Source organism: Leiobunum rupestre, chromosome 2, assembly GCF_980474605.1.
Source record: "Leiobunum rupestre chromosome 2, qqLeiRupe1.1.hap1, whole genome shotgun sequence".
Classification (NCBI taxonomy): domain Eukaryota; kingdom Metazoa; phylum Arthropoda; class Arachnida; order Opiliones; family Sclerosomatidae; genus Leiobunum; species Leiobunum rupestre.
In genome coordinates, this window is record NC_143385.1 from 54,040,772 (window position 1) to 54,054,040 (window position 13,269).

Sequence of the window (13,269 nt, forward strand, 5' to 3'; positions counted from 1 at the left end):
AATTAGAAAATCCGAGTGATTTAGTCCCTTGGTTTGTGTATGATTCCCACGACTACTATACTACTTAATAACGCGACTGGAGTGTCTAGGGATCCGTTGCTACCGTGCCGCGAATACATCTGGAGAAACGGCGTTTGTAAAGACGTTTTTCTTGGCTACTCTACTCCGAAAATCATGATCTGTCCCAAGAGAAGATCAGGGAGTATCATGAGTACCATAACCATGAAAACATTTTATTTAATGGATATGATATAAATTAGTAAATTACGTAACTTCCCACTCCGTGACGAAAAATGCCTTAACTATTTCATAAATAGGAAACCAAATTTGAAAACGCGTGTCTAGCATTGATCATCTTTATTTTAGCTATTACCTCGCGATCACCTGATTTAATTTCCATGGTACCCTTTCGATAGGATCAGAAATTCAGGATTATAAGAATTTTCCAATTTTAGATCCACTTATTGTATAATGAAATAATATCCATTCCCACCCATTTCTGTTGTAACTTAAGAATATCTATTACCACCCATTAACGTTGTAAGAATATCCATTTCCACCCATTCCCGATGTAAGAATATCCATTTCCACCCATTCCCGTTGTAAGAGTATTCATTGCCACATATTCCCGTTGTAAGAATATTAATTCCCGCCCATTCCCGATGTAAGAATATCCATTTCCACCCATTCCCGATGTAAGAGTATTCATTGCCACATATTCCCGTTGTAAGAATATTAATTCCCGCCCATTCCCGATGTAAGAATATCCATTTCCACCCATTCCCGATGTAAGAGTATTCATTGCCACATATTCCCGTTGTAAGAATATTAATTCCCGCCCATTCCCGATGTAAGAATATCCATTTCCACCCATTCCCGTTGTAAGAGTATTCATTGCCACATATTCCCGTTGTAAGAATATTAATTCCCGCCCATTCCCGATGTAAGAATATCCATTTCCACCCATTCCCGATGTAAGAATATCCATTTCCACCCATTCCCGATGTAAGAATATTCATTCCCGCCCATATCCGTTCAAATAATAACTATTCCCGCCCATCCCCGTTGAAATAATAACTATTCCCGCCCATCCCCGTTGAAATAATAACTATTCCCGCCCATCCCCGTTGAAGTAATAACTATTCCCGCTCATCCCCGTTGAAATAATAACCATTCCCGCCCATTTTCGTTCGAACATTTGTCTTCCAAGCCTTCCCATTCCAATTCAGATAAATATTCCCATTCCCGCCCATTCCCTAACTTTCCCATACCCGATTTTAAGTAACGCTACCATATGGAAAATCCAATCCCGACCATTCTCGTACTCAAAATTACCATTTTATGCATATCCTAACCAAAAATAAGTTGTCAATCTGATCATCGCTCATACCGTGCTAAATGGTAAGAAACCTTTTCCACGCAACTAGAATCCAGAGAAATTTCTCAAAAAGAAATTAAGAGATGGCGACAGGTTTTCGGCTTAAGATCGGCTTATTGCTGAGTAAGTTTGAAATATCACTTACAAAGCTCAACGACTAGCTTAAAGGACCACCGTCTAGATTAGATATTTATATTTGCCTTAAATGTTTTATCGCTAGACAGTAGCCGCGTTTTTTTTTAGGTTTGGAATTATTGAGGCTAGAGTGACAACAGTGCTCCCATTTGAATATTTGACAAACAACTGGCTCTTGCCCGGTGCCATGGCAACCGGCCTCAAGCACGTACCGAAAGCGCTCGCCTCAGGTTAGCCTTTTAAATCGCGGTCAATTTTCAGCGGGAAAGATTTAAACCGAAACGAAAATAGCCATTTGTTAGTTAAATGTAAAAGTGAACCAACATTTTTTCCGAACTTTGTTGGTGAGTGTAGTTTCCAAATTTTGCTCGCAAAACACGTTGTCACGTTTTCGTTCACACACCCGACCAAAAGTTCTAGAGATTTCGAGCTATAACCGGAGAGTTAAATGACTTAATTCTTAAAAAGAAAACCTATTCGAATAAAAAATATGTCAAAATATATGAATAAAGGTATTTAACATTAAAATTTAGTTTTGTGTAATCAAAAGAATGCGTACGAAAAGTATTTGATTTAAATATTTGCAACTAAGCCTCGGTCATAAAAAACCGGGAGTTTTTCAAAACTTGTCCAACAAAACCGTTTGTGTGGCCAACACGTTGTGGAAATTCTTTCTACAAGGAGACTACCCGAGGTGCAACACACCGATTTTGTTCAAATTCAGGGTTTAAGTAGGCCATAATGAAACATGAAAATTCCCAAAAGGAAAAGTTTCAACGGGCATTAGTTTTGCCATGACAACCGAAAATGTTTTTGACAACACAAAATTAAAAATTCCTTACCAAAAATAACATGAGATTTTGAAAATTTCTAAAAAATTTAAAAATTTTAAAATGCAAAAAATTTATCAAAATTGACGAAAAAAAATAAAATTGATCAAAATTTAATAAATGTTTTCAATTTTATGAAAATGGGTAAAAATGCAAATGATTTGATAGAAAAATTAAAAACGGATTTTATTGATAAAAAAATCTTAAATGTGATAAAAATCAATTGTGGTTATCAAATTGACAGAATGAGATAAATTTTACCAAATTTGACCAAATTTTTAAATAGTGATTAATATTGATAAAATTTTATTAGACATTCTTTGGGCTGCTCCGAGTGCTTCCGGAGTACTCTGGAAGTACGTATCAAATTGGACTATTCTATTAAAGATAATTGAGTTTTAAATTGGGACGTTGCTCCTACTGAAAGCAGACAATTTATTGATCCGTTTGCTCCAGCAGCAAAGGAATTCGGAGCAAGCAAATCTGTTCTCAAACCGGATAGAGTAAATTATAGAGAATGATTCGCTTAATCTCTGTATTAACCGCGCGACTAAATTGTAGACTTTTCAGTGAGTACCTCGTCCACAGCAACGAACCTGGATTTCATTATCTTCCCTCGTAGAGCTAAGACAGAAAGTATGAAGTTATTTTAATCATTCCACTACCATATCTTTGATACAATCATTTACGCTCAAGAACTTGTGGGGTGGCGGAAAGGGTAAGCACTTGGCCTCGCAGCAAGAGGAGCCGGGTTCGATCCAAGCTAGTGGCACTGGGTGAAAACTCAGAACCACTCCTTCTGCCTAGAGATTGCAAGTTGTCTCCCCTCTGGTTAAATGGGTTTTCCTCCGAGGGATATGTCGTGAATTACATTATATCATAACCCTATCATAAGGTCCCTATAAGTAAAGGTCTACCATATGAACACGTAGTAATGGCGTTGTCCCGGAGAGAAGAAAATTAACGTATGGCGATAGGGCAGTAGCGCCATTTTCTTTTACAAAATTTCTTCATCTAAAATATTATCTTACTTGGTAGAACAACCACGCTCAGGTTGATAAAAGCCACACAAAACGCGTCTAAACTGCAAATTTGAAAAATAAATACCTTCAGAAACGAAACTCTTATTTCTAATAGCCCGTTTTAGGTTCGGATGAATCATATTTCAAAGAAAAGTGTTTATTTAAGTTTTAAAGCGATAAAATTGTGAATAAGCCTTGTCTTTACGGTGCTAAGGGCTCGCGGCGGAGATATCTCCCGCGTGGTTCTAAATTCAAAAACGTTCGCGCACGGCTTACGCGCATTCATAATGCATTTCACGAAATGTATTGCATAGTTGAGGACGTAGCCACTAGGAGGTGCAAATTTTGAATACCTACCTCTTAATAACGGGATTGTGATCGTAAAAAACTTGGCCTAGACCTTTGCTTATGTGGACTTTATGATAATATCCTATAAAAACCTCGTCCATTAACGGATTTTAAAAATACGTCGAGTTCCTTTGTAGTTTTTGGCTTTGATTATCTAGCGCTTATATCGTACCACGAGGTATTTAATGGTAACTCTTTCAATATAATATGCTATAACAATGCACGAATTGTTTACTCTGTGAGACACGTCTCATTTATTTCTTCCATTGACCAATGGTACTGCGCGTTATCCAGTGTACCAAAGGGTTTTATTGCAGGATTTATTTTTGCCATTAACGTAGTAAATCTACATGTTGATTATCGCCAAGAAAGCATTTTAGATTTTGGAACTTTTGCTCTACAATAGCCTTTTATTCACTAAAACATGGCGTTGACATGAAATAAAAAATACAATATCAGATAAAATAATTTTGAAATTATGAAAGATTTAAAAAACTCGTTATAAAAATGGACGTGATCTAAACGCGTCTTCTACAAGTAAATGACGAAATGATGTTTGACCCGCTGTTTGCAAACGGAGCAGAGCTCGCTGGTTTTGAGGCATTCGGCGAGGCAGGCGCTACAAAACAGGTGTCCACAGTCGGTGGCCTCAACCTGTCTGGAGGTCTTCCTGATCTTCTGGTGGCTGTCTAAACAAACTGGGCAGGCAAACCAGACCGGACTAGGGCCCAATATCGACTCGTCCAGAATTGAAGAGAAGTCCTCCTTGGGTCGCTCAGAAGGCGAAAGGCTGGTCGGGGAACGGGACAAAGGCGTCGTCTGCCTGACATCAGTTGTGGCCGCGGCGTTTGCCTCTTCGTTCTGGGGGATCCGTCGAGTTGCCCACTGAGGAAATGTAGCCGGAAAAGACCTCTGGAAGCTTCTAATGTCTTCTATCACGGAGTCGTCGAGGCTGTAAATAATTGGTACGCTAATGAAAGAGTTCCGCACGTAAGGTTAGTAAATCAATATTTGAACACTTACTCGCTGAAATCCAAAATCGAAATATCAGTTTGGTCCATTATAATTATCCAAGAATTAAATTATGTTTGAAAGAACTGGTTAAATGAATTTACGAGACCACAACTCAGAGACAAACGATTGACTGACTTACCCATTTCGATGGCGATTTATTTTATAGAAGAATAAAAAATATATTTTACTTCAGTTTTTTCGTTTTCATTATCTCATTTCAAACATTGAACTGCATTGCAACACTGTAACTGTACTTTATCTCATTAAAAAGTATTAAAAATTATATTATATTTTTATTTTAAAATGAGATAGATTTTTTTAAACAGAGCTAATACCCAAGGCACCACCTTCGACCACCTAAGCAATGTTGCTTGTGCGTGATCAAGTAACATGTTTTTTAAAGTAGAAATGAGAAAAACCATCGTTGGACTAGATGTCGCAGTGGGGGAGGTGTGCTTAGTTGCTTCCCTCTTTCAACTGATAATTACTTTAAAGCAACTGTCGGTTCTATCATTGCCACCTGTAATATGAAAGGGCCCCTGTTATTACTACACATAACCATGTGTAACATAATCACTCAAAGTATGCCATAAAAGCATTTTCTTTTAAGAAACCTTGTTCACGGGATATGACGGATATGACATAAATTACGTCACTTTCCAACTCTATAAGTAAAAATAATGATTAACTTCGTTAAATTTGCATATTTAAAAAGATCATGATTATTTACTATGATGTGTCTAACCGGTTCTTCGCATTTCATCAACCGGTTAGACACATCATTGTAAATAATCATGATTGAATTTTTGTCTATGGAAATGTTGTATAGATGCATTATTGTTGAAATAATGGAAACTTTTCACCTGTACGGTATGCAACAAATGTTTCCTTTTAACCAGGTAGCTTCTTTTGACATGTAAAGGCTTAGCAAAAACACGGCGTTCTGTTTACAGGAGAAAAGTTTCCATTATTTCAACAAGAACTATATAAACAGTGAGTTGCGTGTCCTGGATTTCGGAAACATTATTTCTTGGCGATTTCCTTGAAGATGTTTTATTTAATCGCCTATCGCGTAAAATCTAGCGAAATTGAATAGAACATTTCAATCTGACAACGTGAATCTGAGATATTGCTCATTCAAAGTTTCAAACTATCACATTTCCGTCATCTTGAAAGGGTCTCCATTTTGAAAAGATATGGATCTGCCTGTACATAATCAAATTTCGGCTATTCCATTGGTCCTGTACCAGTCTTGAGCATTTCGTCTGGTACGTCCTGATGATATTGAAAACTCTTTTTTCCGGCTGGCTCGTGGACTCTTTGGATAGTTCTAGCTAGGAGCAACACAGCTAGCTTTGACACATGCCCTAGCCTTTTCTTACGGGCGATGTGAAGACATTTTCTTGACTTTCCCTTCCGACGGTGGTAGGCGCTAAAGCGTCTAGCCAATGAGAAACGTACACGCGAAAACGGGCGTCTAAAAACGCGTTGCGTTCTCCTTGTGTGGGGTGTGTTTGTTACTCCTAGGTTCTAGACTGTTCAGTACATTTTTTAGATATTTTATGACTATCCAAAGTATCCAAACTTAATTTTTTAATATTTTAGCATTGAAGTTAATTGTTTTACTTGGCCATGAAAACTTCATAATTTTCCGGGACTCACTTGACAGTCGGAATTTACCCCTATTTGAGGTGCCAAAATTTCGCCATTGAAATAATGTGTGTTTTTTTTTTCAGGTATTTTTACGTTTGTGAAACGTTTCTTCAAATTATCTAAATGTGTAAGCAATTTGAAATTGAAGGGAATAATTTATATTAAAAAGATAGTTTTGCTTGTATTTTACGAAAAACTCACTTTAAATGAAATATAATAAAACAATCGCCATAGCCCGGGAAAAAAACCTCGACCGAATCTACTAGTTCAAAATTTTAATTGAACATTCTGAGCCTATCTTAAAACTGCCCATACCTTGAAATAATAGTTCATTTATTTCCCCGCTGTTTTCACCGCATTTAAAATTTTTGGTACTCAATAGGCGCTTAAATAAAACATCTTCCCAGAAATTTCCAAGAAGTAATATTTCCGACAGCCAGGACTCATAAGTTACTATTTATATAGTGCTTGTTGAAATGTTAGAAAGCTGGAAACGTTTCTCGAACATAACATCGGTTTTTTGCTAAGCCTTAACTTGCCAAAAAAGTTACCTGGTTAAAAGGAAACACTTGTTGCATACCGTACTGCAAAAGTAATACGTTTAGTTCTAAAGGAATTAGTTTTCATCTTTTTCCGAAAGATAATTTTATACGAAATTAATTAACTCTGCCTCCATGAGAAGCCTTAAAATTGCCTGGTAATATAAAAATATTACATATAATATTAATTATTTATACCATAAGAGGATGATAATAATAATAATATTATCTTCTTATACTTAGTTTTAAAAACATTATATATTTTACCTTAAAATATATTATCGAAAATTAACATTAGTATGTTCCTTATACACGTGAGCCGACGCGTTTCTTATCTGACGCAAAATTATCTTAGGGCAAAAACGCGTCTCCAATTGGCTTAAATATGACTTTGTGGCTAGCCATTCTAACCGTTTAACCGACCGACCGGAAATAGCTCCTTCCCAGAAGAATTTGGAGAGGGGAGTAGAAACAGAGTATCTTTTATTGAAGCGTCCATTGAAAACGGACTTACAAATACAGAGAATCGAATACATTATTTTACACGGATATTACTAGTCCTTTACATTCGGTTTACAAATTCAAATTGGTTATTTAGCACAATAACAATTAAAACACAATCGAATTATTTTAGAATAAGAATTAAAATAAACATTAAACGCGAAATTATCAATATAGGTGGATGTGAATGTGCACTTACGTTTGTAGCATAGATGTTAAGTGTAATTTTATGAATGACTAATGAATCAACTCATTGCAGGAAATCGGGTATAGGTGGAGCCATGTTGGTGCGTTGCTGCTTATCGTGGAGAAATATGCTAACTTGACACCTGGTAATGTTGAGATTGCATTCACCTCGACAATCTGTGCCTTGAAAGCTCCATACCCAAGGAATATTGAAAACTACTGAAATAAATCTCATGGAATTGACCAACCCTTTATTCTAAGAAGAAGGAATTACCCAAGTGTCAAAATGAACAGGATAAGTGAGATAATTTTGATCCTAGGCACTGTGATTATCCTCTTTATGATCCGGTAAGAATGGAACGTACCATTAGAGCTTTAATTGAAATTTACTTTTCTGTGACCTTGATGGAGAGACAGAAATTTTTAACGAAATGATGCCTACTCAGGTTGAAATATCAATTTGTTTCCTGGTACGTTACTAAATTATATATATAGCTTTGACGTTCCAAACTGGAGGAGTGGTTAGCACTTTCGCTTCACAGCAAGAGGTGCGGGGTTTGATCCCAATTGGTGGCATTGGGTTAAAATTCGAAACAGTTCCTTCCACGTTGAGTTTGCAAGTTATCTCCCAACTAGTTAAAGAGACATTCTTCCGAGTTTTTTTTTTCCCCTTTCCATAAAAACCTACAGAGGTTAAAGGTAATAGTAAGTGTAGGGAGCTGTGGGCTCGCGTGGCATGAAGGGCTTGCCACCACCCTCCTACGCCATTAGAAGTTGCTAGATGACTTAATTGGGCCTAGGGTGGTGCCTTGGGTATTAGCCTAGCTGATTATTATTTATTTATTGAAAAGCAGAAAATTTTATGTGAATTAGCAAACTTCATTAAAAAGGAAAGTCGTGCTCAGACATCCAACCATTTATGGAAAACATTGCGAGTAGGACGAGCAACGAGTTCAATGTTTGGACTCATTTTAGGTTGCCGGGAAAATAAATTTCCTCAATATTGCACGATAACCATTCTAGCTTTTGTTTAAAAGTTAATGCTAGTGGAATACTTAGATAGAAAATTCCAGTATTTTTTCAGGTACTGAAGCAGTGGAAAATCATTAATTTTGATGATAATTTTTGGATTGCAATGCTTTTTCCAAAATATTTTTAGTAAATATATACCTCACTTTCTAATTGAATTCCCCCAAGATCATATTAGATTAGAAATAACTAAATTATGATAATTGTGTTAATTTTCAATTTATTGCTCAAGACATAGTTCCTATAAGTTGTTCCTTAACATGATTTTAAACGAATGTGGTTTAAAAAAATATTTTCCATAAATATACTAGATTTTACAAAATTAGTTACGGAAGTCTAACGCTTGTACTTAAGCTACGTTTACACTTAAGCGGTAGAAAACGGTTAGTATCGCCTTAAAACGATTTAGCCTGGTTCACACATTTGAAACGTTTTCAATCGATTTGAATCGATGTCAAGGCAAAGTGTGAATGCGGCTATAGTTTTTAACTATAACATTTTTAATTACGGTATGTATACCGGACTTTTATATTAAACTTTGATTCTTAATTTGTCGTAATAATAACTTAATCATTTAATTAATTATTGTTTTAGTTAACGCATCAAACTCCGGCTGGTGTTGAAATAAATTAAAAACAAATTTTGATATTGTTAGGGGTATAACCACTTCCTTAAATTCTTAACACCGATTACATCGAGTACAGTCTTTAATAGGGCTAAATCTGTAATCGATTACGTAATCACTTTTGTACAGTCAAAGCTACGGGCTTGCACACCGATTACAAATAGTGGTCAGCCCCTCGTATAACACCCAACCAATAGTCCGCTCAAAGTGTAATATTAACTCTGCAATTCTTCCGGTTTCAATAATTTCCTTTTCAGAAATTGTGCCCGTGTTTTACAAATGGTGTTAAATTTTTCTCTTAAAGTAAATATTCGACCAAGGAGCCCTTACGGGCAACCACGTTCTTATTTTTATCGAGTAGCAAAATTAAATTGCATTCATACAAAAGAAATTACTCCTCAAGGCGTGATGACTACCAGAAATTTAATGGTGTTGCGCTGTTTATAATTAGAGAATGTAAGGTTCTAAGCTGTTGACGAGGTTGATCGTTCAATGAACACTTCTGTACAATCGATTATTACTGTTGTGTTAGGATACTTTAAATAACCTTGAGGCATATTTTATCAACTTAAGCCTTTGACAAAAATCGGAACCTTTTCTTAAACTCTAATTTCATTAACTTAATCCAAGTTTTAAACATGTCCAAAAATGTAGACTACGATTCGCCATATTCTGAGCGAATAAGCCCACCTTAAGGCGCATCACAACTGCTAAGAATTGGTCAAATAAAGGATGTTTGGTTCTTTTTGTCTCTTTTAAAATACATTTTCTCAGCTTTTTCCTGTAAAAAAACTAATACAAACACTCAGTACTTCATACTTGAAAAAACCGCTTAAGTTGACAAACGCTTGAAACCGGTATAGAATTTGGTAAAGTAAATTTAATTTTTTAACTAGTCTGAACTAGAGGTTCGTTGCTTTAAGCTATCTTCGAGCTCCGATATCTTCTGTCACAAATTTATATTATGCATTTCTATGTTAAATTAAATACACTTTACCAACTGAGATATTTTTTTCTTTACTGTAGTCACTTCAGTCACTGACACTCGGGATTTTTATTTGTGTTTCTTCCCGATATCAATGTTTCTCTTTAGCCTCATTTATCGTCATTTATCACAGTTTCAATAGTTTCTTTAGCCCTTATGCTTGTACCGGTGTAATCATTAAATTTTCAAGAACCACTAAGCCTTTTTTCGTGAACCAACTTATCCCCAAAAGGTTTTCACATCCAAAAGGAAACTTTTTTATCAATAAAGACTGTGAAAAAATGCCAAAATTAACATATTTGAAGTATTTAAGGCCTAAGACTGTTAAAATTTTTACTTACATCAATTTTGTTTCTATTTTGGTTCCTGATCTTCCTACTATGCGCTAATTACAGTTATGATTCTAATTTTTTTAGGATAATTATGGACAAATTTAAAGTAGTAATTCAATCTGGGTCACTTGGTTCCTAGCTTGGAAATCCCGATACAAATTGCTGGTTGCACACCCGCGAGTTGACAGTGAGAGTAAACATTTTCCATTTCATTATTCTTCCAATCCGGATTTTACTACAATAATATATGGTTATTTAAGAAATTACATATTCAAATGACACTCCACAAACTACCAAACGAATAACGGTGCAAAACATTAAACTCTTTACCCCACTATATTAAATCAAACAGGCCTATAACTGAAAATCAGTTTCAATAATTTTCAACTACTCTCTTTATCAAGGAAGTTTTTGAAGAAATTCAAACCCCAATGTAGTAGTGAAGATAAAACTTCGCCTAAAAATTGCAGCCCTTGGCAAATTTTCTTGTTAAATTGCAATAGTGGAGTCATTTCCGATTTTGGACAAAATTGCTCAGATTTTGTTGAGACTAAAAAGAAAAGGTTCCCCAGTTACCGCGAAATATAACATTTGAAATCCTGTCAGTGACGTCGCAAATTACGTGTATATTTCGTGGATATTTGAAGAGAGAGAATCGTGGATTGCTGTCGATGCGCGAAATACTTTGGCATTTTTACTCAGTGCCTCATTTGCATAATCGAATGTATCCACTTTCTCCAAAAGAGGAAAATTGAAGAGGTTGACGAGAGGGAGAATTAGTTTAGCGCCGTTATTGATAAATTTTTCGTTGTATAAGGAAATGATGAATGACTTTTGTAAAGAGTATTTTATTTCTTTGAAAATCCTGTTGATAGTGTTTCCAGCCGATTCTCAGATAGTAGTTGCGTTACTAAAATAATTGCTATAAATAAGATATTAACAAATCATTTAATATGGGTCAAACCAGGTAGTTAAAGCCAGAAATCTGAAATCATTTTAAACCGACAGACAGAAGGTGAGTGGATTTCAGAGGCCTCACAGTTATCTGTTTTACATCTAACCCAATTGCATTGAGATTTTAATGATTATTTATTTGGATTTATTTCAACAAGATTATTTAGCTAGTAAACAAAATAAATGCTCAGCTAACTGAATCTGGTGAGTTTAATTTAAACAGATCAGTTCATATCGATTACTCGGGACAATGAAACAGATCAGATTGGTGGGCGAGGGGATAAACCTGATCTGGCTAACTGATTAACATCAGATAATCGTGGAAGTCAGCGAACTGAACAGTTCGCTGAATCTGGTCAACAGATCAATTCAGAATGAATCTGGTCAGCACATCAGTTCACAATGAATCTGGTCAGCAGATCAGTTCAGAATGAATCTGATCAGCAGATCAGTTCAGAATGAATCTGATCAGCAGATCAGCTCAGAATGAATCTGATCAGCAGATCAGCTCAGAATGAATCAGATACGATTTGAGATCAGATTGCTTTATTAAGATTAATATAGAAGATAAACCAGATCTGGCTAACTGATTGTCGTAAGAAATCTAAAAATTACGACCTGAGTAACCTGAACAGTTGACCGTTGGAAGTATTACCTGAGCACTGAGATTTATTTTAAAATGCCGTTCACTCAGATTTCGAGAGTGATCCATTCATTACATATTACTTTTTTTAAAGAGTTAAACACGTTGAAATTAGATTCTATGGTATTCTACAATTTTAATTAAATTTGTAAAATGTGTAGAGCTGACTCAAAGAGTAATACATGCGATACATTTTGAGCCGTGATGTAAAAATCATGAAATGTATGCTTCCGCGGGCAAAGATTTCTTTCATTTTTTGTTCCTAGTTTTTTTGGTACAGAAACGACGCGACAAATAATTAATTTTTTTATTTTAAGCGGGAAACTGTTGGTGACCATTTAAAATGAAAAACAGTGGGCATTTTAGGTACAGGTGTGCTTCTATTGCTGCTATTAACAAGAGCTACAATTTTCGTTCAAGATATTTAAACAAAAATTTAATTAGATCATTTTCATTTACAGGATTAAGTTCAGATGCGAATATTAAAAAGACAATACTTTTTGAGTGAATGATATGTTACTTAAACATTGGAACATTCTTATTTTAACCGTAAAATATATGGTCAAATTTGATGGTTTTTAGTTGATTAGTTAATGAGTTAAAACGTTATAACGAAATAGAAATTGCTAAATTAATTCTAAACCTTAGAGGAGAGCAAAAATAAATTTTATCAATGTAATTTCAAAACTCAAGTTTTCTACTGGGACTAGAACTAATTAATCTAATGCTTGTGGTTTCCTTTCGCTTTCAATATACTCAAATTGTTCAATTATGATATTTCGTCATTGTTACGTGAAAATGACGTAATAAGATAATTTGTATGACATATGTTCGTTGCTATGGTAATGAGTTTATGTTTTCATAAAATAAAAAATAACATAATTTATATTCCCGATAAAATAGTTTTAGAAAATAAAGTTATATTTTTCAGAAAGCGATTAATAGTTGAAGTTAATTAAGATGAACATTTATCTCTAAGATGTATATTATATGCTTCTGATCACACCCAGTTTAACCTAACAGTTAAATAAGGTAACAGATATTGGACCTCTCTAGGTCCGTTCTACCCATTTTAAAGCGAGGGGTTCGACATTC

The 13,269-nt window shown here is 35.2% G+C and overlaps 1 protein-coding gene across 1 annotated transcript; it reads right to left on the reverse strand.

The window, feature by feature from the left end:
* Positions 1-4,216: 4,216 nt before the first annotated feature.
* Positions 4,217-4,858, reverse strand: LOC149958408 (E3 ubiquitin-protein ligase RNF4-like). Its single transcript, XM_090164950.1, has 2 exons — positions 4,737-4,858; positions 4,217-4,665 (listed from the first exon to the last, which is right to left on the reverse strand). Exons 1-2 carry the CDS (start codon positions 4,772-4,774, stop codon positions 4,245-4,247), a joined length of 459 nt encoding a protein of 152 aa, XP_090021076.1. The 5' UTR covers positions 4,775-4,858; the 3' UTR covers positions 4,217-4,244.
* Positions 4,859-13,269: the final 8,411 nt, after the last annotated feature.